The sequence below is a fragment of the Crotalus tigris genome, unplaced genomic scaffold, assembly GCF_016545835.1.
Source record: "Crotalus tigris isolate CLP2741 ecotype Arizona unplaced genomic scaffold, ASM1654583v1 scf7180000017997.644853, whole genome shotgun sequence".
Taxonomy (NCBI): Eukaryota; Metazoa; Chordata; class Lepidosauria; order Squamata; family Viperidae; genus Crotalus; species Crotalus tigris.
Genome location: NW_024096763.1, coordinates 461,114 through 485,000, shown reverse-complemented (window position 1 = coordinate 485,000; position 23,887 = coordinate 461,114). Strand labels below are relative to the sequence as shown.

Sequence of the window (23,887 nt, the reverse complement as noted above, 5' to 3'; positions counted from 1 at the left end):
AAAGACAAAAAAGTCTGGATAGTGGATGTGGCAGTGCCTGGAGACAGCAGAATAGACAAGAAAGAACTGGAGAAGATCACAAAATACAAAGACCTACAAAGAGAAATAGAAAGACTGTGGCAAAAGCAAGCAAGGGTAGTACCAATAGTCTGGCTGGCTGAGGAATTCTGGGAATTGAAGTCCACCAGTCTTAAAGTTGCCAAGTTTGAAGACTCCCTTCCTTATACCATTCCAGACAAATGGCTGTCCAATCTCTTCTCAAAAATCTCCAGTGATAATACGGTTAAAGCGCGCCTGGCAGGCTGATCGCCTGGAGGAACAATTCAACTGCACACCTTTGCTTCCCTTGGATAATCCGAAGGGTTAATATAGGTTGTGAGAAATCTCCTTTTTCAACCCAGCCCGACCTGACCCCCATTCCTGGTCTTTCATTTTAGGGTCCCAACATTATCCCTGCGGATATCATCTTCATTGTGAAGGAGAAGCTCCATCCCAGGTTTAAACGGGAGGGCGACAACCTGCTCTACGTGGCCAGCATCCCTCTGGGAAAGGTAACGCAAAGAATAGGCAGGGGGCAACCAAAGGCTGCTGTCGTTTAACATACACACACACACACACACACACACACACACACACAATGACACACAGGCGGGGTGTCCACCTATCATGTATAACCATGATTGGATTACGTATGATTTACTTGATCCTGAGCTGGTATGGACTCTTAGTGGCTTCATAGATTAGACCAGGGGTCTTCAAACTTGGCCCCTTCATGACTTGTGAACTTCAACTCCCAGAATTCCTGAGGCAGCATGGGGGAACTATGGCCCCTTCATGACTCGCGGACTTCAACTCCCAGAATTCCTCAGCCAGCATGGGGGAACTATGGCCCCTTTATGACTTGTGGACTTCAACTCCCAGAATTCCTGAGCCAGCACGGGGGAACTGTGGTCTCTTCATGACTTGTGAACTTCAACTCCCAGAATTCCTGAGCCAGCCCTGGCTGGGGAATTCTGGGAGTTGAGGTCCATCCATGCTGATTGGGGAATTCTGGGAGTTGAAGTCCATCCATGCTGACAGGAATTTTAGGTGAAGAATTCCTGAGCCAGCATGGGGGAACTATGGCCCCTTCATGACTTGCAGACTTGAACTCCCAGAATTCCTCAGCCAGAATGGGGGAACTATGGCCCCTTCATGACTTGTGGACTTCAACTCCCAGAATTCCTGAGCCAGCATGGGGAAACTATGGCCCCTTCATGATTTGTGGACTTCAACTCCCAGAATTCCTCAGCCAGCATGGGGGAACTATGGCCCCTTCATGACTTGCAGACTTGAACTCCCAGAATTCCTCAGCCAGAATGGGGGAACTATGGCCCCTTCATGACTTGTGGACTTCAACTCCCAGAATTCCTGAGCCAGCATGGGGAAACTATGGCCCCTTCATAACGTGCGGACTTCAACTCCCAGTGTGCCTAGCTGAGGAATTCTGGGAGTTGAAGTCCACAAGCCATAAAAGGGCCATGTTTGAAAACCCCTGGATTAGACCTTCTCCATGGTGATCTGTCCCCAACCTGGTCCTTCAGACAACTAGTTGTAACTCACTTTTCTCGGTTCGATGACTCTCTGTGTTGTGCAAATCCACTCCTAGGTCATTCTGGGATAGCAAATCTCAGCCGGTCCCTGTCTATTACTCCCCCAGGCCCTGATAGGCTGCACAGTGGACGTGAGGACTCTGGATGACCGGCTGTTGAACATCCCCATCAACGATATTGTCCAGTAAGTCTTGGAGGAAGGGAAGGGTCTGGGGAGCTGACAGTTAACCCCTCCCCGGCTGCGTTCACACCACCGAACATTATGGAATGGTTAACCAGACAACTTCAGTCTTGCAGAAGGGAAAGATGGCCCAAAGATGCTTTTTCCAGAGGCAACTGGACTTTCTTGTTTTCCCCTGAAGATGTTTTGCTTCTCATCCAAAGAAGCTTCTTCCGCTCTGACTGGATGGTGGGGAATGGAAGGATTTATACTCCTTGCAGAAAAACTGGTCATTTGCCTTCTTTGAGAAGGTCGTTGAGGCCACTTGGAGGTTTGTCTGTGTCCTTGCTGTCACTCGGGTGGTGCAAATGGGTGTGAAGCCTTCTTGGAACTGTGGAAAGGACTGTGTTGCAGATTGGAGATAGCTAGACTACCCATTTGCATCACTCAGGACACAAAAAAACCCTCCCAGTGGCCTCAACAGCTCTCTAAAACAGTGGTTCTCAACCTTTTTAATGCCGTGACCCCCCCAACTGGTCGTAAGTCGAGGACTACTCAACCGGTCGTAAGTTGAGGACTACTCAACAGGTGCAGTACTGTTTGCAGAATGGGGCTTTTGGCGGGCTCAGCAGGGCAGAGACAGCCTGGACAATTCCTATTGGCTTTTGAAAGCCAATAGAATTAGACCCTATTCAAGAGAGTCTATTCTATTGGCTTTCAAAAGCCAATAGAATAAAAGGGGTTAGCACAGCTAAGGAAAAGGGGGAAAAAATGGCGGACTGCGTCGTTTGGCGACCCCCGTGAAATGGTCGTTCAACCCCAAATGGGGTCCCGTCCCACAGGTTGAGAACCACTGCTCTAAAAGAAGGCAAATGACCAATTTTTCTGCAAGAAGGATAAATCCTTCCCTTCCCCACCATCCAGTCAGAGCGGAAGAAGCTTCTGGGATGAGAAGCGAAACGTCTTCAAAGAAAAGGCTCCACACTCATTTGCACCACTCGGGTGACCCCGAGGACACAGATAAACCTCCAGGTGGCCTCAACGACTCGCTAAAAGAGTAAAAATGACCGGCTGTCTGCAAGGAGTATAAATCCTTCCACTCCCCTCCATCCAGTCAGAACCTGAAGAAGCTTCTGGGATGAGAAGCGAAACGGTTTCAAAGAAAAACAAGAAAGTCCAGTGGCCTCCTTAAAAAAAAAGCGCCTTTGGGACAATTATGACCTGGATGATGGAGAATCTCCAGGGAAGGCAAAGGGCCTGCATTTAGCAGAAGGGGAAAACTCACTTCGAAGAGCAGGAAGCAGAGCCGTGTAACCTCGAACTCCCAACCCGGGGGAGGTTTATTGGGCAGCGAAATGTACTCTGGCTGCCCAAGCTGGGAGAGTTAATGGGAACATTAAAAACCATTTGTTTAGTGACAACGGCAGAAAATGTTGATCCCGTGACCACGGGGAATGCTGCAACCGTCGTATGTGTGCGAAAAGCGGTTCATAAGTCACTTTTTTCCAGTGCCCTTGTGCAGGTGGTCCTCGACTTATGATTATAATGGAGCCTCAGCATTTCTGTCGTTAAGCGAAACATTTGTTAACTGGGTTTTGCCCCCTTTTACGACTTTTCCTGCCATGGTGACGAAGGGAATTGCTGAAGTTGTTAAGTTAGTAACACCGTCGTTAAGTGAATCTGGCTTTCCCATTGACTTTGCTGGTTAGACGGTCAGAAAAAAGAGGATCACGTCCCCCCTGGGACACTGCAACCGTCGTAAGTCCATGTCAGTTTCCAAGCGTTTGGATTTTGATCACATGCTGCAAAGGTCAAGTGTGAAAAAACGTAAGGCCGTAGGTCTCTTTTCCCAATGCCGTTGTAACTCTGAACGGTCACTAAAAGAGGTGTCGTAAGGCGAGGACTACCTGCAATTTCAGTCACTAAACAAATGGCTGCAAATTCGAGGACTGTCTTGTGTTTGTGTCTGGCCTCCTAGCTGCTCTCCTTTCCCCCCCAGCCACCATCTCTTTATTTTTCCTTTTTTTAAAAAAAAAAAAATGTTTTATTGGTTTTTTAACAAAACCTTAATATTTGGCAAATAGTAGTGTTCTCTGGGTTTATATTTAAAAAAGCCATCAATAACAATGAGTTTCTCTAATTCAGTGGTTCTCAACCTGTGGGTCGGGACCCCATTTGGGGTCGAACGACCATTTCATGGGGGTCGCCAAACAATGCAGTCCGCCATTTTTTCCCCCTTTTCCTTAGCTGTGCTAAGGAATAGAGTCTAATTCTATTGGCTTTCAAAGGCCAATAGGAATTGTCCAGGCTGTCTCTGCCCTGCTGAGCCCGCCAAAAGTCCCAGTCTGCAAACAGTGCTGCACCAGTTGAGTAGTCCTCGACTTACGACCGGTTGAGTAGTCCTCGACTTACAACCGGTTGGGGGGTCGCGGCATTAAAAAGGTTGAGAACCACTGCTCTAATTCTATAGTCCACAAAATAGCTTCGCTTGGTTTTCTTTCCTTCCGATAATATTCTCTTTTGCCAACCTTGAATTAATACGGGGCTTATCCTTTGGATAAATGACAGTTAAATATAGGCATTTTTTTCCAATATTTCTGCAAACAATGACGTCAGTTTCTGACTGACCATCTCAATTGCCTCATCATAGATCCTGCGTACAAACGTTCTTATTTAAATTGAAATAACCACCGCCGTCTCTTTCGTCCTTTTGCAGTCCCAAGTACTTCAAAGTGGTCCCTGGTGAGGGGATGCCGCTTCCACAAGACCCCACCTGCAAGGGAGACCTCTTCATGTACTTTGACATTCTCTTCCCGGTCAGACTCACCCCAGCCAAGAAGGCCCTCGTGAAGGAAGCCCTCCTGATGTGAAGACCACCCCTCCCGGTAGACTGGGCTGCTCTCCCCCAACCTTTTTTTTTTAAAAAATAATAAATTAAAATGTTTTCTATTGAGTTTAGATGCCAAGGACTCCTTGCAGTGGTGGGATTCAAAGACCCGAACAACCGGTTCTCTGTGTGGATGCAGGCCGGGCTTCTGAGGCCTCGAACAGACTTCCGGAAGTGGCATCCACGCACTTCCGGCAGGCTGATGTAGGCCCGGGAGGCCTCCTCCAGGCCTCTAAGGCCTAGAACAGACTTCCGGAAGTGGCATCCACACACTTCCGGCAGGCTGATGTAGGCCCGGGAGGCCTCCAGGCTTCTAAGGCCTAGAATAGACTTCCGGAAGTGGCATCCATGCACTTCCGGCAGGTTGGTGTAGGCCCGGGAGGCCTCCTCCAGGACTCTAAGGCCTAGAACAGACTTCCGAAAGTGGCATCCACGCACTTCCGGCAGGCTGATGTAGGCCCGGGAGGCCTCCTCCAGGCCTCTAAAGCCTAGAACAGACTTCCGGAAGTGGCATCCACGCACTTCCGGCAGGCTGATGTAGGCCCGGGAGGCCTCCAGGCTTCTAAGGCCTAGAACAGACTTCCGGAAGTGGCATCCACGCACTTCCGGCAGGTTGATGTAGGCCCGGGAGGCCTCCTCCAGACCTCTAAGGCCTAGAACAGACTTCCGGAAGTGGCATCCACACACTTCCAGCAGGCTGTTCTAGGCCCGGGAGGCCTCCTCCAGGCCTCTAAGGCCTTGAACAGACTTCCGGAAGTGGCATCCACACACTTCCGGCAGCCGGTTTTAGGCCCGGGAGGCCTCCTCCAGGCCTCTTAAGGCCTAGAACAGACTTCCGGAAGTGGCATCCATGCATTTCTGGTGGGCCATTCTAGGCCTGAGAGGCCTCCTCCAGGTCCTCTGAGACCTCCGGAAGCAGTGTGTATTCAGCCGGTTCTCCGAACTCAACACATTTTAGCTACCAGTTCTCCCGAACTGGTGGGAACCAGCTGAATCCCACCACTGACTCCTGGGCTACGGAATGGCAGGGAACATCAGTGCCGTAGTCATAGTAGAATAGAATAGAGCTGGCTCGTACTTATGACGGTCGCTGTGTCCCAGGGTCACGTGATCCAAATTCAGCCACTTAGCAACTGGCTCATATTTGTCGGTCGCCATGCCCCCGGGAGTCATTTTTTGCAATCTTCTGACAAGCCAAGTCAATGGAGAAGCCAGATTCACTTAACCGTTACTCACTTAACTGCAGTGATTCACTTAACAACTCGTGACGGGAAAGGTCATAAAACGGGGCAACTCACTTTACAACCGTCTCGCTGAAGGGCGGAAATTTTAGCCTTCGTGGTGGTCGTAAGTCGAGGCAGCCGAGTCTCAGCTGCCTCCTGAAACCACCTCTTATCCCCACAGATGCCGCAGGAGTAGCAACAAGGAACAAAACTGTGCCATACCCACACCTACACCTACACCTACACACACACACACACACACACACACACACACACAAAACCCAGATTTGATTTCAGCTCGAAGAGGATTAGAACGGAGAACGAAAACGGGGGTGCTTTTCTGCTTGAGCTTTATTTAAAAAAAAAGATCGACATGCGCAGCGCGTGTTTTTTGTTTTTGTTTTTTTAAAAAAAAGATAAAGATCATTGCAACAACATCACAAATAATTTCACAGCAGGCTGGCCCACCGAAGAAGCTTTTAAGTGCCATTTTTCTTCCCCCCCCCCCCCAAAAAAAATTTGCAGCTGGACAAAGGTGCCGGTAAGCCAAATCGTCCTTCAGTCAGCTCCACCGAAAAAGAACAGTTTTCAGGGTCTGAATTCAGCTTTGTAATGCGAGTAAAGGCCTTGCAAGAGCCAAGCAGAAGGGTATCCCAAATGCATTTGGGCTACAGCCCCCCCCAATTGCAGCAATTTTGAACAGTTGCAACCTTTTAAAGACATCTGGGAGACGAGCAGGCTTGGAAAAGTTGATTCTTTCCCAGAATTAATTAAATTGAATTAACTGGCCAAGCAAAGCCCTTTGGGACGGTTCGAAGTCGAGTTGTGCGAGCGGGACAAAAATCCATCCATTTGTGTTCCAGGGGTGTGCAAGGTAGTTAGGACAAAAGTAAGACTTCGGGTAAACATGGTGTAAGATAAGCGCGGGCATCTCAGATTCTCCAGCGTGTTTAAAAAGCGTCTTTTTCCGAATAGCAGGCGTTAAAATTGAGACTGGACCAAGGTCCAACTAAGATAAATTACTTTTTTTTTTTAAAAAAAAGAAGACAGCAGGAGCGTCTGCAGATTCCGATAGCAGCAGCTACAGCCAGGTCGAGACGTACAAGCGTAAAACCATTCCAACATTTTTAAAACGGGAAATCCAGAGAGTTTTTAGAAATGCATCGGTCTGGGAGAAGGGAGGGAATGGATTCATAGGATCTGGGCAAAAGTTTAAATTTTGCTTGGCTGGTTGGCTCAGGATGGAGTCCCCCACGATGCCCGGGCTGCCATCAGGGCACGCTTCAGCTGTTCGTATGTCACAAACATCACCACGTTCCAGGATCCCAGCCGAAGGAAGGAGGGCGTAAAGCTAAGAGAGAGAAGAAAAGGGAAATGTTGTGTAAGGAAATCAGTAGAGGTGATTTAAAGCAGTATTTTTCGACAATTAGCCAGTGGAACTACCTGCCTCCAGAAGTGGTGAATGCTCCAACACTGGAAGTTTTTAAGAAACTTGTCTGAAATGGTATAGGGTTTCCTGCCTGAGCAGGGGTTTGGACTAGATGACCTCCAAGGTCCCTTCCAACCTTATTACTATTATTATTATTATAACCTGGGCAGCTTTCAGATGGGTGGACTTCAACTCCCAGAATCCCTCAGCCGGCCAAATTCTCTCCCCTTTGAATGATTTTCTGGGGAACAAAAACAGCACGGAGGGGGCTCCTGCCAAATTAATCCAATTAATTAATCCAAGCTGAAAACACCAGCCTGAAGATGACGAATGGGACTTTGTCGAAACGTCGCCAAGACACTTCCAATTTTACCCGGGAGAAAACCCAAATAACCAAAGACCTACATACAAACACCCGTGAAAACCTCAGAAAACAAATATGTGTGTGTGTGTGTGTGTGTGTGTGTGTATATATATATATATATATATATATATATATATATATATATATATATATATATATATATATATACATACATACATACATACATAGAAAAATATAATATATATAGAGAGAGAAAGAGAGAGAGAGAGAGAGTTATAGATATAAAGAGAGATGGAAAGAGATAGATGATATGTAGATAGGTAGATAAATAGATGCTAGAGAGAAATAAAGATAGATAGATAGATAGATAGATAGATAGATAGATAGATAGATAGATAGATAGATAGATAGATAGATACAGCTAGGTAGGTAGGTGAGTAGATGATGATGGATGGACGGACAGAAGAGAGAGAGAGAGAGAGAGATTGTGGTCGTAAGTCAAGGACCGCCTGTAAACTCCACTCGCTGCCCCGAGAAGGAGCCTGGACTCACCCCTTGTAGAAGGCCAGCGGTCCTTCGGCTCGGAGCATCGTCAGGGCGCATCGGCCGGCATTCTTGTACTGGCCGGGAGGGGAGTTCATGTATCTGGTCTTCACCACGTCCACCGGGGAGGCGATGATGGTGGTGCAGAAGCCGGCCCCAAAAGCCGAGAGGAAGTGGCAGGGGACGTCATCTGCACGAAGAGATACACAGAGGCTCAACCGAGGCGGGAGATGGCTGAGGTGGAACATGCCCTCCAAATACATCCACCTGATACGGGTGGTCCTCAACTTACCACCACAAATTTACGTCACTAAGCGAGACGGTTGTTAAGTGAATTTTGCCCCATTTTATGATCTCCCTGGCCCCTGTTATTAAGGAATCACTTTAGCTATTACGGGAGTAATATGGTTGTTAAATGAATCCGGGTCAAAAAAAGTGATCCCATGACCCCTGGGGATGCTGCAACCGTCATAAATAGGAGTCTGTCGCTAAGCGTCTGATTTTTTTTTTTAAAAGAAAAATTAGATTTTCTAGTTTTACATTTAAATATTTAAAAAACAACATGGCGGCTGAGTTAATCGATAATTACATACAAGTATCTTTAGTACAGGTCTCAAACTACCACATTAAATATTTCCTCTCTTTTCCCCTCAGTATTTACCATCTCATATTTAAACTAATACAATCCTTATTATGTCGATTAAATAAAAATAACTTTCTTACATTTATTGATAATTTTTAGTTTACGCATATCCTGGTTACTTTAACATTCAGTCTTTATAGACAATCGATGTCCTGATTAATTTTTCCCAATTTTTAGTTTCCCATTCAATGTAACATTTAATATTTATGATTTCCAAGTTTTTAAAAATCCCAGTTCCCTTTATCACAATTCATCGCAAAATCTAATGTTCAGGATACACGTCTTATCTATTTGAATATATTCTATTTCTCACCCTCTTACATCAACTAATTAATAACACAGTATAACATTCCTGCCTGAGCAGGGGGTTGGACTAGATGACCTCCCAGGTCTCTTCCAATTTTTTTACTATTATTATTATCATTATATTATTATTATTATTATTAGTAGTAGTATTATTAGTATTATTATTTTCTGTTAATTTCTAAATGTCTTAAATTTAGTAACCAAAATTTCTCTTATTTCAACATTTAATATTTCCTCTCTTTTTCTCTTGATGCCTACTATCTCATATTTAAGCTATTAGTTTTTATTATAACAGCTAAGTAAAAACATATTTATTACATTCATCACATGACCCCCGGGGACGCTGTAACCGTCATAAATAGGAGCCCGTTACTAAGCGTCTGAATTTTGATCACGTGACCATGGGGGTGCAGCAACTATTGTGTGAAAAACGGACATAAATCACTTTTTTCAATGCCGTCGTATCCTTGAACGGTCACTAAATGAATCATTGTAAATCGAGGACTGCCTGTATTGTTTATTCAAGCAAATAATTTGTGCTTATTCCTAGTATCCCAGAAGTAGGCAACCTTGGCTCTTTTATGACTCGTGGACTTCAACTCCCAGAATTCCTCAGTCAGCATGGGGGAACTTTGGCCCCTTCATGACTCGTGGACTTCAACTCCCAGAATTCCTGAGCCATTATGGAGGAACTATGGTCCCTTCATGACTCATGGACTTCAACTCCCAGAATTCCTCAGCCAGCATAGGGGAACTATGGCCCCTTCATGACTCGTGGACTTCAACTCCCAGAATTCCTGAATCAGCATGAGGGAACTTTGGCCCCTTCATGACTCGTGGACTTCAACTCCCAGAATTCCTGAGTCAGTATGGCTCAACTTGGAAACCTCTCCCTTTCCCCTCAGCATGGCTGGATCAGGAATTCTGGGAGTTGAAGTCCACAAGTCATAAAAGAGCCAAGGTTGCCTACCCCTGCACTATCCTGTCCCCTTAGTTTCATGAACAACGCACAACCACAGCTGAGTCCACAATTTTTCTAGCTAAGCGAGACATCTGTTACATGAGTTTTGTCCTCTTTTACGACCGTTCTTGCCGCAGATGTTAAGCAAATCGCTGCAATGGTTGAGTGTGTCCCCTAATTGTTAAGTGAATCTGGCTTCCCCATTGACTTTGCTTGTTAAAAGGCCACAAAGGGGGATCATGAGACACTGCAACTGTCATAAGTACATGTCAGTTGCCGAGCCTCTGAATTTTGATCACATGACCACGGGGATGCTGCCACGGTCACAAGCGTGAAAAACAGTCCCAAGTCCCTTTTTTCTGGGCCGTTGTAACTTCAAACGGTCACTGAATGAACGGTTGTAAGTAGAGAACTGCCTTGTACACACCCCTTCCTACCTCATTCACACAAAAAGAGCACGATAGCACCAGCTCAGTGCAGTCTATCTTTCTCACCTGCCATGAGACGGTATTTCAGCAGGGTATCCTTGATGATGTCGTAGGTCACCAGTTCAGCGCAATTCACAATGGCGTTTCTGGATACGTTGGGAAGGGTTCCTAGTTGTGTGAGAAAAAAAAACACAGACACACGCACACACATTGAGAAAAGGGGAAGCCAGCCTGCCTTGCAGAGAGATTCACGGGCCATGCGCAGAGTGTCCGGTCAATGACCGGAGGGAGGGTTCGGAAAAGATGCACAAGGCATAGCCAAAATGTGCCATGTCATTAACATCCAAACATGCAGATAGTCCTCAAGGTATGAGGGCAACGGAGCTGAACATTCCTGGGTGTTGAAATTTCTGTTCCATTCTGTTAGCGGCAGAAATGTCGGGCTCCGTTGCGGCCGTATGTTGAGGACTAGCTCTTTTAATGCTATTTATTCCAGCAACTTACGCAGGGCCCCCTCATTCAGTATGCAGATTAAAGGCAGCGCTCTCCATTACAGAAGAAGCAATCAAGCCATTTCATTAAAACGTCGTTAAAAATATAAAAGCACAAAAAACACAGGAGGAGAAAAAAAATAATAATATTCACCAAACGGGTTACATCATCCCTTCAGCAAACTTCCAGGTCTTTAGTGACCTCCAAAAGGCTGGCCAGCTTGAGGGGTGTCAAGACTGCTAACATCAGATGTTCTTGCTTGCCATATATCAGTGTTTCCCAAACTTGACAATTTTAAGGCATTAGGACTTCAACTCCCAGAATTCCACAGCCAGCAACGCTGGCTGTGGAATTCTGGGAGTTGAAGTCTACATGCCTTAAAATTGTCAAGTTTGGGAAACACTGCCATATATGAAGAAGCAAACCTGTTTTATTCAGCCTGTATAGCACTTTTAGAGTTAAAGCAGATAATACCAGCCTAGTGGATGGGAAAATATGCTAGCAACCATAACAATATCTGAGCACAGTATTGCCAAGGTCAGCTGTAAGGGGAGGGGCAGTCACACTTCACATTAATTGGAGAACGTGATTGATGACTGTAAAATGAAGGAGTGAGTTATGCTTTATCAAGGGTGATTGGGGGAGAGAGGATTCAGTTTTTGGCTTAAGCTTTGTATGTGTTGAAGCTATGCAGAAAATAAAGGATTCTTTAAGGTAAATAAGCCTCAAAGTTCTTTGAAAAGCTGCTTCTTTTCGGAACCATGACGGGGGGGGGGGGTTTCAGAAAGATGTTGACACAGGAGGGGGTGCCACTCTGAAGGATCAGCAGTGAGGGGACCCCAACTGTGGTGGCCCGCATCAAATCTTGCAGGATAGAATAGAATAGAAATAGAAATAGAAATAGAAATAGAATAGAATAGAATAGAATTAGAATTAGAACAGAATAGAATAGAATTAAGAATTAAAAATTAAAAATTAGAATAGATAGAATAGAATTAGAGAACAGAATAGAATATAGAATATGGAATATGGAATAGAATAGAATTAAGAATTAGAATAGAATAAATAGAATAGAATTAGAGAATAGAGTAGAATAGAATAGAATAGAATAGAATAGAATAGAATAAAATAGAATAGAATAGAATAGAATAGAATAGAATAGAATCTGGAAGGGACCTTGGAGGTCTTCTAGTCCAGCCCGCTGCTCAGGCAGGAGAACCTATACCAGGGGTAGGCAACCTTGGCTCTTTTATGACTCGCGGACTTCAACTCCCAGAATTCCTGAGCCAGCCACGCTGAGGGGAAAGGGAGAGGTTTCCAAGCTGAGCCACGCAGGCTGAGGAATTCTGGGAATTGAAGTCCATCAGTCATAAAAGAGCCAAGGTTGCCTACCCCTGACCTACACCATCTCAGACAAGTGACTTCTTAAAAACCTCCAGTGATGGAGCGCCCACAATTTCTGGTGGCAAGCTATTCCACCAGTTAGTTGTCCTCACTGTCAGGACGATAGGAGACTGGCAGTCCAGGTTTGCCCCCCCCCCCAACCCTGATGGCTTACACAGGACCAGGTGGGTTCCCTGGTACAAGGTTGGGGGACGTCCCAGTCTTTGCACCCCTTACTCACCTTTCCACAGGCCCCGGACCCCCTCTTCCTTGGCGATGGTCTTGTAGGCATGCAACGTGCCCTGGTAGCGCCGTCCAGCATCTGTCCGGATCTGGGCCTGGAATCGCACCTTGACCACGTCTGTGGGCTGGGCCACCACCACCGCCATGGCTCCCGTGGTGCCACCGGCAAGTAGCCGGCTGCCCACGCTAGCATCTGCCAAAGTCCAGGGGAATAAAAAAATGAAACTTGGATTCTCTTTTTGTGAACCAGATAGGCTTATTATTTCAGAAATGGCTTGTATATCAATTGTGTAAAAGCCAAAATGTTGTGGTTGTAATGTTGTTAACCTTTTACTGCGCTAAAGAGCGTCGGAAGTCAGTGTCTTTTCCACCTTTACATTATCCCCCCCCTTCCCCCTACCTCTTCTTTTAGTTTTCTACGCTTTTTTTCCCTTGCGTTTTTATGCTTCGATAAAATACAATAAAATCATATTTAAAAAAAAACTGACAGCAGTTTATTGAGTAGCCATCCGAAGTGACAACGGCACGGGAAAAAAGGGACTTAGGACCATTTTTTCACACTTAGGACCGCTGCAGTGTTCCCCAGGGTCACATGATCAAAATTCGGAGGCTTGGCCCTTGTCTCGTATTTATTTATATATATATAATATGCTATTAATTTTCCAATTTTACATTTGAGTATTTTAAAAGCAACGTGGTGACTGGGTTAATCAATAGTTCGATAACAAAACCGTTAGTGCAAATCTCAAGTTACAACACCAGATATTTCTTCTCTTTTTCCCCTTAACTTACAGGGGTTCTCAACCTTGGCAACTTTAAGACTCGTGGACTTCAACTCCCAGAATTCCTCAGCCAGCTCAGGAATTCTGGGAGTTGAAGTCCACGAGTCTTAAAGTTGCTAAGGTTGAGAACCCCTGCTACATTTACTGTCTCATATTCAAGCTATTTCTATTTCTAATTATATCAACTCAAACATCGTTATTAAATTTATCAATAATTTTTTAGCTGATACATGTCTTAATTCAGTGGTTCTCAACCTGTGGGTCGGGACCCCATTTGGGGTCGAACGACCATTTCACGGGGGTCACCAAACAACGCAGTCGGCCATTTTTTCCCCCCTTTTCCTTAGCTGTGCTACGCCCTTTTATTCTATTGGACTCTCTTGAATAGAGTCTAATTCTATTGGCTTTCAAAAGCCAATAAGAATTGTCCAGGCTGTCTCTGCCCTGCTGAGCCCGCCAAAAGTCCCATTCTGCAAACGGTGCTCGACTTATGACCAGCTGAGTAGTCCTCGACTTACGAGTGGTTGGGGGTCGCGGCATTAAAAAGGCTGAGAACCACTGTCTTAATTACACGCAGTCTTCATAAACAATCCGTATCCTGTTATTAATGTTTACGTAATTTTTAATTTCTCACCAATATTCCAATTTAACCTTTGATAATCCATCATTTTCAGACTTTGGGCACTTGACTCGCATTTATGACGGTGCCCTGGGGGGGGGGTTCTCCCACGATCTCCTTTTGCGACCTTCCAACAAGCCAAGTTCCATGGGGAAGCCGGATTCACTTACAATCACGGTTTAGCCCTTCTTGCTTTTACGTACAGTGTGAGCTTCAGCACCGGAGACAAATTCCTTGTGTGTCCAATCAACTCTTGGCCAATAAAGAATTCTAACAACTGCAGTGACTCAACTGTGGTCAGAAAGGTCATAAAATGGGGCAAGGCTCACTTAACGACTGACTTGCTTAGCGACATAATTTTTGGGCTCAATTGTGGCGAGGACAACCTGAAGCACACTTGGCATCCCACCTGGTGCCCGATGCCCACTTACGCTCGGAGCCCTTGGTGTAGAAGTGTTTCACGGAGTCGTAGAGTCCGATCCGGACCGAGGCAAAGCTCATTTGGCGCTGAAGGCCGGCCACTAGCCCGTTGTAGAGGCTCTTGGGCCCCTCGTTCCTCACCATTGTGGCCATGGTGCCAAAGACCCCCTTGTACTGCGCCATTTTGGGGGTGACGTTGGCCTTCTCTCCTTGGATCTGAACAGAAAGAAATGGGGGGGAAGGATAGAGCGTAAAAATCACAGAGCTGAAGAGGGATCTGGGAGGTCTTCTAGTCCAGCCCCCTGCTTGAGCAGGAGATCCTACTCCTCTGTAGACAAATAGTTCTCCAATCTCTTCTTGAAAACCTCCAGCGATGGAGCATCCACAACTTCTGAAGGACAATAGGTCTTACAATCCATAGCGGTCGTGATTGAGATCAAACCATGATTGGGATTTTGAGTTAGATTTCTCAACCTGGATCAATTGCAGACAGGCGTGTCCCACCAGCGCCCCCCCCACCTACCGGACAGGAGAAGTCAAGTGAGGATCTAGCTTGGAATCCTTGCGTAGCCACAAACCTCGTCAGCTTGAGCTGCCGCAAGATCCACGAAGCCGTAATTGGTCATTCCCAGGGGAAAACAAGCAGCCCGGACCGATTCTTGTAATATGTACGGCAAGCAATAAAGTTACCGACTTTCGGTACTCATAAGAAACTATAGGTAGTCCTCAACTTACAGCAGTCCGACTGTTCAAAGTTAGCACCGGAAAAAGTGCCTTATGACCGGTTTTCATGCTTACGACCGTGGCAGCATCTCCGTGGTCACGGGATCAAAATTCAGATGTGTGGCCACTGGTTCCTATTTATGACGGTCGCAGCATCCCTGGGGGGTCTTGGGATCCCCTTTTGCGACCTTCGGACAAGCCAAGTCAACGGGGGAAGACGGATTCACTTAGCAACAATATGAATCATTTAACAACGACGGCGATTCGCTTAACAATGGTGGCAAGAAAGGTCGTAAAATGGGGCAGCTCATTTACAGCCATCTCACTTAGCAACAGAAATTTGGGCTTCAATTGCGGTCATAAGCCGAGGACTACCTGTATCTATGGCAAAGAATAAAGTGGCCAACTTTAACGATTCACAAGAAACTATGGTTCGTTGCAGCTGTCATTACCTGATCCCAGAATTGCTCGGCCAGCTTCAGCCTTCTGAAAACTGATGCCTCCTGCAGATGTTTGGGTCAAGCATCTCCCTTCCTAAAGGACCAGATTGGAGAAGGCCTACTCCGGTTGACCCCAGAGGCTGAATGTTAATCCTGGGCTGTAGCAAAACTAGGCAGCCCAGCAGCTCAATGGTTAAGATGCTGGGCTTGCTAACTGGAAAATTTGAGACCCAAGCACCACGTGATGGGGTGAGCTCCCGTCCTTGCCTCAGCTCCTGCCAACCCAGCAATTCGAAAGCACGCAAATGCGAGTAGATAAATAGGTACCACTTCGGCGGGAAGGTGACAGCGTTCTGTGACGTCACGCTAGCCACGTGACCGTGGAAACGTCTTTGAACACCGCCGGCTCAACGGCCTTGATTCGGAGATGAGCACAGCCTCTTAGAGTCGGCAACGACTAGCGGAGTAAAATCTGCAGGGATTCCTTTAACTTTTTACCTAGCAAAATGGGGAGTTGCTGGTATCGCCTCCACCTTTGGAGAATCAACCGTGCGAAACATCGCCAGGCGCTCACCTGTAACCGGACCTTTGCCGTATCCAGCGGGAAGGTGATCAAGTCGGCGATGCAGGCCGCCGTCCCGGCCCCCAAAAACTTGACGGTCGCCGTCGGAGGGACATCGGAGGGCTTAAATCCAACCATGGCGATGAATTCAGGAGGGTTTTAGGCAGAGAGGAGGGGGTGAAAGGTTCAAAAACAGCCAGGAAAAGCAGCTGAGAAGCCTGGGAGCGAAAGGCCAGAGGAAGGAGCTCTGCCTATATGGAGGAGGAGAAAAAGAAGAATATTCATTGTCCGCAATCTGATCAACGCAGATGAATCCTAAAATTCACTACTGTACCTTTGGGGAAGTTAATGGATTGGGACAGAGTTGCAAGTTCATTTAGTAACCATTCAAAATTACAACGGCACTGAAAAAAAAGGGACTTATGACCCTTTTTCATACTTACGACGTTGCAGCAGCACCCGTGGTCACACGACCAAAATTGAGATGCTTTGTGACTTTTTTTTTGTATATATTTTATTAATTTTTGTAGGGTTAGAGTTAAGGTTAGGTTAGGTTAGGGGTAGGCAACCTTGGCTCTTTTATGACTTGTGGACTTCAACTCCCGGAATTCCTGAGGCAGCATGGGGGAACTATGGCCCCTTCATCACTTGTGGACTTCAACTCCCAGAATTCCTGAGGCAGTATGGGGGAATTATGGCCTCCTCATGACTTCGGGACTTCAACTCCCAGAATTCCTCAGCCAGCATGGGGGAACTGTGGCCCCTTCATTACTCGTGGACTTCAACTCCCAGAATTCCCGAGTCAGCCACACTGAAGGGAAAGGGAGAGGTTCCCAAGCTGAGCCATGCTGGCTCAGGAATTCTGGGAGTTGAAGTCCCCGAGTCATGAAGGGGCCATAGTTCCCCCAAGCTGGCTCAGGAATTCTGGGAGTTGAAGTCCACGAGTCATAAAAGAGCCAAAGTTACCTACCCCTGGGTTAGGGTTAGCATTAGGGCTGTTTTGTTTTTTAAGATAATATTCTTAATATTTAGCAAACAGCATATTGTCTGGGTTCATGTATTTCAAAAACAATAAGTAAGAGTTAATTTCTATATTATATCATAATCAATATGTTAGTTAATCGCTCAATAGTCTTCTTACTAGTATATATTCAATGTTACATAGTACATATCATGTTCCTTTCTCTCTAACTCGTTTTTCTAGACATTGATAAAAATTGTCCCACGTTCTAAAGTACACTGAGTCTTTTTTCTCTTTTCTCTTTAATGTCACCAACGCTTTTCTGGCTGGGGATGAAGGGGGTTGTAAATCTAGCATCCGCCTAGGGCCGAGGGGGCTGGTGAAAGCTACCGCCTGTCAACCTTTATTACAGATGATGTGCCCCCCCAAAAAAAAATGTTTGTGGGGGGTTATTTCTTTCCTGCCCAAATGAGTCAGCAAACATCTGAGTCTCGTTTTTTTTGAGGAAGTGACCGAGGCAAGGCCTTTTACGAATTGAGTAAATTTGCAAAACTCTGGGTGCCCCCCCCCCTGCTTGACCTAAAACCCTATTTATTTCTGATTTTCTCAGAAAGGATGGTAAAGGTGACGGAATTGACAACGAGGGCAAAGCTGACTGTTTTAATAAAAGAGAAGAACTTAAATCAGTTTTGTTTCCACTCGGAAACCACTTCTGAGCTTCATGCTTGAAGCAAGGAAAAAAAAATGAATCTTCTATTTGAGTGGAAGAAGCTTCCGGGATGAGAAGCGAAACGTCTTCAAAGAAAAACAAGAGAGTCCAGTTGCCTTCTGAAAAAAAAAAAAAAAGCACGCCTGGGATCTTTGATTTTGGTTTTGAGGATCAGATTAATGTTGTCGTTACAGAAATGGTTCCTGTCTACTTTTTAATATATTAATATTCTCTTTCCACTTTTTCCAAACATAGGATGGGAAGTGTCTTTCTATTCCACAAGTTATCCGTATCCTTGTAAAAAAATCCCAAACCACTTTAACCAACCTTTTTCAAAAGCTTGGCACCTTTTAAAAGTGGAGATTCTTATAAAATTGAGCGGGATTCCAAATATTATTTTTTTTTCCCCACGCCTGCGTGACACTGCAGCACAGACTCGGCTAAATGCAGGAAGACTTACGACCCATTTGTTTAGTGTCCGTTTGAAATTACAATGGCATTGAAAAAATTATCCTTTTAGGATAGAATCAAGATCAGGTGAAGGGTTAATAGCACTTTACAAGGCCTTGGTAAGGCCACATTTGGAATACGGCACCCACTTCTGGTCACCACGATGTAAAAAAGATGTTGAGACTCTGGAAAGAGTGCAGAGAAGAGCAAAAAAGATGATCAGGGGACTGGAGGCTAAAACATATGAGGAACGGTTGCTGGAATTGGGAATGTCTCGTTTAATGAAGAGAAGGATGAGGGGGGACATGATAGCAGCCTTCCAATATGGAATGGAATGGAATATGGAATGGAATGGAATAGAATAGAATAGAATAGAATAGAATAGAATAGAATAGAATAGAATAGAATAGAATATTAGGGGACTGGAGGATAAAACATATAAATAATGGTTGCTGGAATTGGGTATGTCTAATTTAATGAAGAGAAAGACTAGGGGGGACATGATAGCAGCCTTCCAGTATCTCAGGGGCTGCCCCAAAGAAGAGGGAGTCAAGCTATTTTCCAAAGTGCCAGAAGGCAGGACAAGAAGCAACGGATGGAAACTGATCAAGGAAAGAAGCAACCTGGAACTAAGGAGAAACTTCTTGACAGTGAGGACAATTAACCAGTGGAACAACCTGCCTCCAGAAGCAGTGAATCCTCCAACACTGGGAGTTTTTAAGAAGAGACTGGACAGCCATTTTTCTGAAATGGTATAGGGTTTCCTGCCTGAGCAGGGGGTTGGACTAGATGACCTCCAAGGTCCTTTCCATTATTATTATTATTATATTATTATTATTATTATTACTACTACTACTACTATTATTATTATTCACACTTACACCCTTTGCAGCATTCCCATGGTCCCGTGATCCAAATTTCAATGCTTGGCAACTGACATGTACTTATGACAGTTGCAGTATGCCAGGGGTCATGTGATCCATTTTTGCGACCTTCTGACCAGCCAACTCAATGGGCCACCGAGATTCACTTAACCACTATAAAATTCACTTAAGAACTGCAGCGATTCGCTTAACGACGGTGACAAGAACGGTCGTAAAATGAGACAAAACTCACTTCACAACTTCCTGGCTTAGCAATGGAGATTTTGGGCACCTAGTCGTAAGTCAAGAGTGCCTTGTACCAAGCTACATTGGAGCTACCTTTTCAAGACTCAAAAAAACCCCAGAATTACCTTATTCAAGTATATCAGGATGGATCGATCGGATTGATCAAGCTTCTCTAAAGGATTCCCATTTGTCAAATTGGTTTAACACAAATCCAGCCGAACTCGCTTGACGTGCCATAGAAAGACGGGCAGAAAGACGACCCCGAATAATCATAATATTTATCCTGCAGAGATAAAAAGGATAAATTAAAATACCTGGATGGGTGCTGAATATTATTTGTTATGACAGATGATCAATTATTGTGACTTTCCAGGTCAGTGGTTCTGAACAAGGACAACCTAAAAATGGGTGGACTTAACTCCCAGAATTCCCCAGCCAGCATGGTCTTAAAGTTGCTGAAGCATGAAAAAAATAAACTTAGATTCAACAATTTCTCTTTGGGAGATCTCAGCAAAGGCTCCGTTGTTGATCTGGCTTCGGACCAACCATTTTTGCTACACATCCTGACACTCAGCAATTCCCAGAGACACAACCAGCTCAGGCTGGCACCAGATTGGACGAAGACCGAAAATCAAAAAATAAATAAATTCCTTTTTAGTGAAACCAGCCACAGCCCAGATCCTACCACATCTGGGGTATCTTCCAAGCAACACCCCAAAATCAGAAAAAAGTCATTTAGGCAAACTAGAAAAGGGGGCTGGCAGGTGGATACGAAGCGAAAAATTCTTCTTTCGATCCACCATTTCTGGTTTTATGGCTGGGAAATTATACTTGCCCTAATTTTTTACAGTTTGCAGCAAGTCAGAAAAACAGCTGGAGTTTACAGGTAGTTCTCGACTTACAACGGTTTTAGTGACCGTTCAAAGGGACTTCTCTCCATTTTTCACACTTACGACCGTTTCAGCATCCCACGTGATCAACATTTGGACGCCTGGTAACTGACTCATATTTATTATCGCAAAATGGGGCAAAGCTCACCGAACTGTCTCGCTTAGCAACAGAAATTTTGGACTCAGTTCTGGTCGTAAGTTGAGGGCTAAGTGTAGGACGTTTTTCTGGCCATTTGTTTTTGGGTTCCCAAGTTAGCCTGTAAATCTAAGATTCCTGATCCCCGTGCATTCAAATATTAACTTAATCAAGTACAGCCAAGTCCATCCAAATTTTAGCTATTTACAGGTGGTCCTCAAGTTACAACCGAAATGGAGCCTGCCCATCGTGGTCGTAAACGCACTACAGTTGTCCAGCAGGTCAGTCATACGACGGATCCGATTTTATGACGGTTTGTGCCGGTCATTAAGCAAACTCAGGGTTCGCCATGAGTTGGTTTTGCTGAAAACCGGAAGCAAATAGACCTTTTTTTTTTTTTGGCAAAACTATCGCAAAATGATGGATGCTGCAAACGGCTGTAAATTCAGCTCAGTTCCTGAACTGCAAGCAAGAGACGGGGGGGGGGGGGTGATTGGGGGATGGACCATCAGAACTTTGAATGTGAGTGGAGCTGAAGGGGACCTCGGAGGTCATCCAGTGCAACCCCCTGCTCAAGCAGGAGACCCTGGACCATTTCAAACAAGGGGCTGTCCAGTCTCTTCTTAAAAGCCTCCAGTGGTGGAGAAGGAAGGAAAGAAGGAAGGACGGGAGGGAGGGAGGAAGGAAGGATAACAGAGTTGGAAGGGACCTTGGAGGTCATCTAGTCCAGCCCCCTGCTCAAGCAGGAGACCCTATATCATATAAGGAACGGTTTCTAGAATTGGGTATGTCTAGTTTAATGAAGAGAAGGACAAGGGGGGACATGATAGCAGTATTCCAATATCTCAGGGGCTGCCATAAAGAAGAGGGAATTAAGCTATTTTCCAAAGCACCTGAAGGCAGGACAAGAAGCAACGGGTGGAAACCAATCAAGGAGAGAAGCAACCTGGAACTAAGGAGAAACTTCCTGACAATCAGAACAATTAACCAGTGGAACCACCTGCCTCCAGAAGCGGTGAATGCTCCAACACTGGAAGTTTTTAAGAAGAGACTGGACAGCCACTTGTCTGAAATGGTGTAGGGTTTCCTGCCCGAGCAAGGGGGTTGGACTAGATGACCTCCAAGGTCCCTTCCAACTTTACTACTATTATTATTATTATTATTTCAGACAAACTTTGTAACTTGGAACAGTCACTAAAGGAACTGTTGTAAATTGAGGACTACCTCCACTTGCATTCCCCTGCAATGTATTTTCAAATTATTTGTTTTTATTCTATTGGTTTGCTTCCCATCTCTCCCACTCCAGCCTCCAGAACTGGCCTTTCCTGGTGGTGTCCCATCCAAGGACTCATGCCAAGCCCCACCCCACCATGTCCCATCACCTCCTGCAACAAGGTTGTATTAAAACAAAACATATTCGGATCCACAAACGAGCACCCAAGGCAGGCTTTTGACCGCTTCAACTTCCCTATTCTAAATTCCACTTTTTCTATTTTTGCTTTTCTGATTTACTGCTTGGTGTTGCGTCCATTGGTTGCATCTGAGGCCAAAAGTGTGGGGAGAAAGCAATTTGTTGATCAGCTGCAGGAAATCACAGCACTTTAAACACAGAAGCCAATTTGCAAAAAATGGAAGAAAACGTGATTCACCTTGGTTACAAAAAGCCTGTTCAATTTTTTTCCCCCCAGAATGTTTTACTTAATTTCCAAGTAATATCAGGTTAACGACATTAATATAAGTCCAAGATACAAATAAAGAAATGATTAAAAAAACCAAGATATACTGCAATATCAATAAAAAAGACATGTGAATATTTACCCTACATAAAGAATACATCAAATTATAATTTATTATTATTCAGGTAAACCACAAACTGCATCCACATTTGATGAAATTGTGGTTCCTGCTTCTAAAATCCCATTACTTTATCTGTGGATTTTATATATATATATATTGCTAATGTAGAAACTGAATAGGCCCTGCTAATGGACAACTGCTGGTCTCTTGATGTGTCCTGATGCAGCATCAAATCCACCATAAATAACTCTAACCCTCAATCCCGTTTGTAGTGCAATGCAATTAACCATCTGGTTTATTTTAAAAACTGCTTAAACACACACACACACACAGACAAATTATGCTTTTAAACCAAAGAGCAACTTGGCAAAAACTTGCATTTGGAATTTTATTCTGATTCTCCAAAAGTATCAGCAGCTCTTACCTTGCAGCTGCTGGTGATCAACTGGCCAAGCCCCAATTTGTTTTAAAGATGGTTTATTGACCAAACCAGGTATCTGTGAGCTCACCCATCACCCCAAAACCGATCAAACAGCCGAGTTCACAAAACATATTAGTGGGATAAGGAGGACCCCCCCCCCAAAAAAGAGAGTGCAAGGAAAGACTCAAATGCTCCAGGGAGTGTGGGAACAAGCAAGCAATTGTGCCCTACATTCACACAACACCTTTAGCCTGCTTACAAAACTAGCCCATTTTTGTGGCTTGCCCAAACTGACAAAACAGAGGCTGTCCTCGCCCAACCTATTAAGGCAGGGAAAGAATCCAAACCAAACTTTAGAATGATCCTGGCTAAAAGCCTCTTTCCTGCATGCATCTAACCTGGTTATAGCAGGTTGTCTGAACTCAGACCCAGCGGGAATGACAAATGCGGGAGCCCAAAGACGACCTCTTCCAGCCTGGGGTGTGTGTGGGGGGGGGGGAAGATGGGCATTGCAGTTGGCCAGCTGAGCCAAAGAGGAGACCCCCCCCAGCCCCAGATGCCCGGCAGTGGCCGGTGGTGTGAACAAGGCTTTCAAGACTAGACAATCACCTGTCTGAGCAGGGGGCTGGACTAGAAGACCTCCAAGATCCCTTCCAACTCTCTTCAATTCTAAAAGGGAGGGGAAGGAAGAGGGGACCCCGGGAGGGGCGGAGAAGCGGAGGGAGGGGGTTGGGGACCCCTGGTCTGGCTTCTCCTGCTTGAGCAGGGGGCTGGACTAGAAGACCTCCAAGGTCCCCTTCCAGCTCTCTTCAATTCTAAAAGGGAGGGGAAGGAAGAGGGGACCCCGGGAGAGGCGGAGGAGGGAGGGGGTTGGGGACCCCTGGTCTGGCTTCTCCTGCTTGAGCAGGGGGCTGGACTAGAAGACCTCCAAGGTCCCTTCCAGCTCTCTTCAATTCTAAAAGGGAGAGGCGGAGAAGCGGAGGGAGGGGGGGTTAGGGACCCTCCCCGGGGAAAAGGCGCAGGGGACCCTTTTGCAAAGGGGGAGGGCAGGAAAAGCCCCCTCCCCAACCAGAGGCTCACCTGCGATCGGGGGAAAGCGAAGCACCGAGCGTAGCGAAGCGCAGCGGCGGCGGCGGCGTCCGGAGAAGCGAGCAAGCGAACCGGGCAGGCGGAGAGGACGGACGAGCGAGGCAGAGCCCTGCGGAGGCAGCCTTTATAGCGGCCGGCCGGTGCCTCGCCCCCCGGCCCGCCCC

The 23,887-nt window shown here is 45.8% G+C and overlaps 2 protein-coding genes across 3 annotated transcripts in view; one reads left to right on the top strand and one right to left on the bottom strand.

The window, feature by feature from the left end:
• Positions 1-4,685, top strand: part of DNAJB13 (DnaJ heat shock protein family (Hsp40) member B13) — a 12,914-nt gene extending 8,229 nt beyond the window's left edge. Inside the window, exons 5-7 of one of the 2 annotated variants that reach the window (XM_039346435.1) lie at positions 438-551; positions 1,700-1,776; positions 4,469-4,685. In XM_039346435.1, the coding sequence (XP_039202369.1) occupies positions 438-551; positions 1,700-1,776; positions 4,469-4,622 (345 nt within the window). In that variant the 3' untranslated portion in view covers positions 4,623-4,685. The remainder of the gene's footprint in view (positions 1-437; positions 552-1,699; positions 1,777-4,468) is intronic. The other variant, XM_039346434.1, reaches the window with a different exon arrangement.
• Positions 4,686-6,195: 1,510 nt separating this feature from the next.
• Positions 6,196-23,841, bottom strand: LOC120309331 (mitochondrial uncoupling protein 2-like). The gene is made up of 8 exons (XM_039346463.1): positions 23,715-23,841; positions 19,516-19,673; positions 16,174-16,412; positions 14,448-14,652; positions 12,614-12,808; positions 10,564-10,665; positions 8,169-8,349; positions 6,196-7,213 (listed from the first exon to the last, which is right to left on the bottom strand). The coding sequence occupies exons 3-8, from the start codon at positions 16,297-16,299 to the stop codon at positions 7,099-7,101; spliced, it is 924 nt and encodes a 307-aa protein (XP_039202397.1). The 5' UTR covers positions 16,300-16,412; positions 19,516-19,673; positions 23,715-23,841; the 3' UTR covers positions 6,196-7,098.
• Between the last annotated feature and the right edge of the window lie 46 nt (positions 23,842-23,887).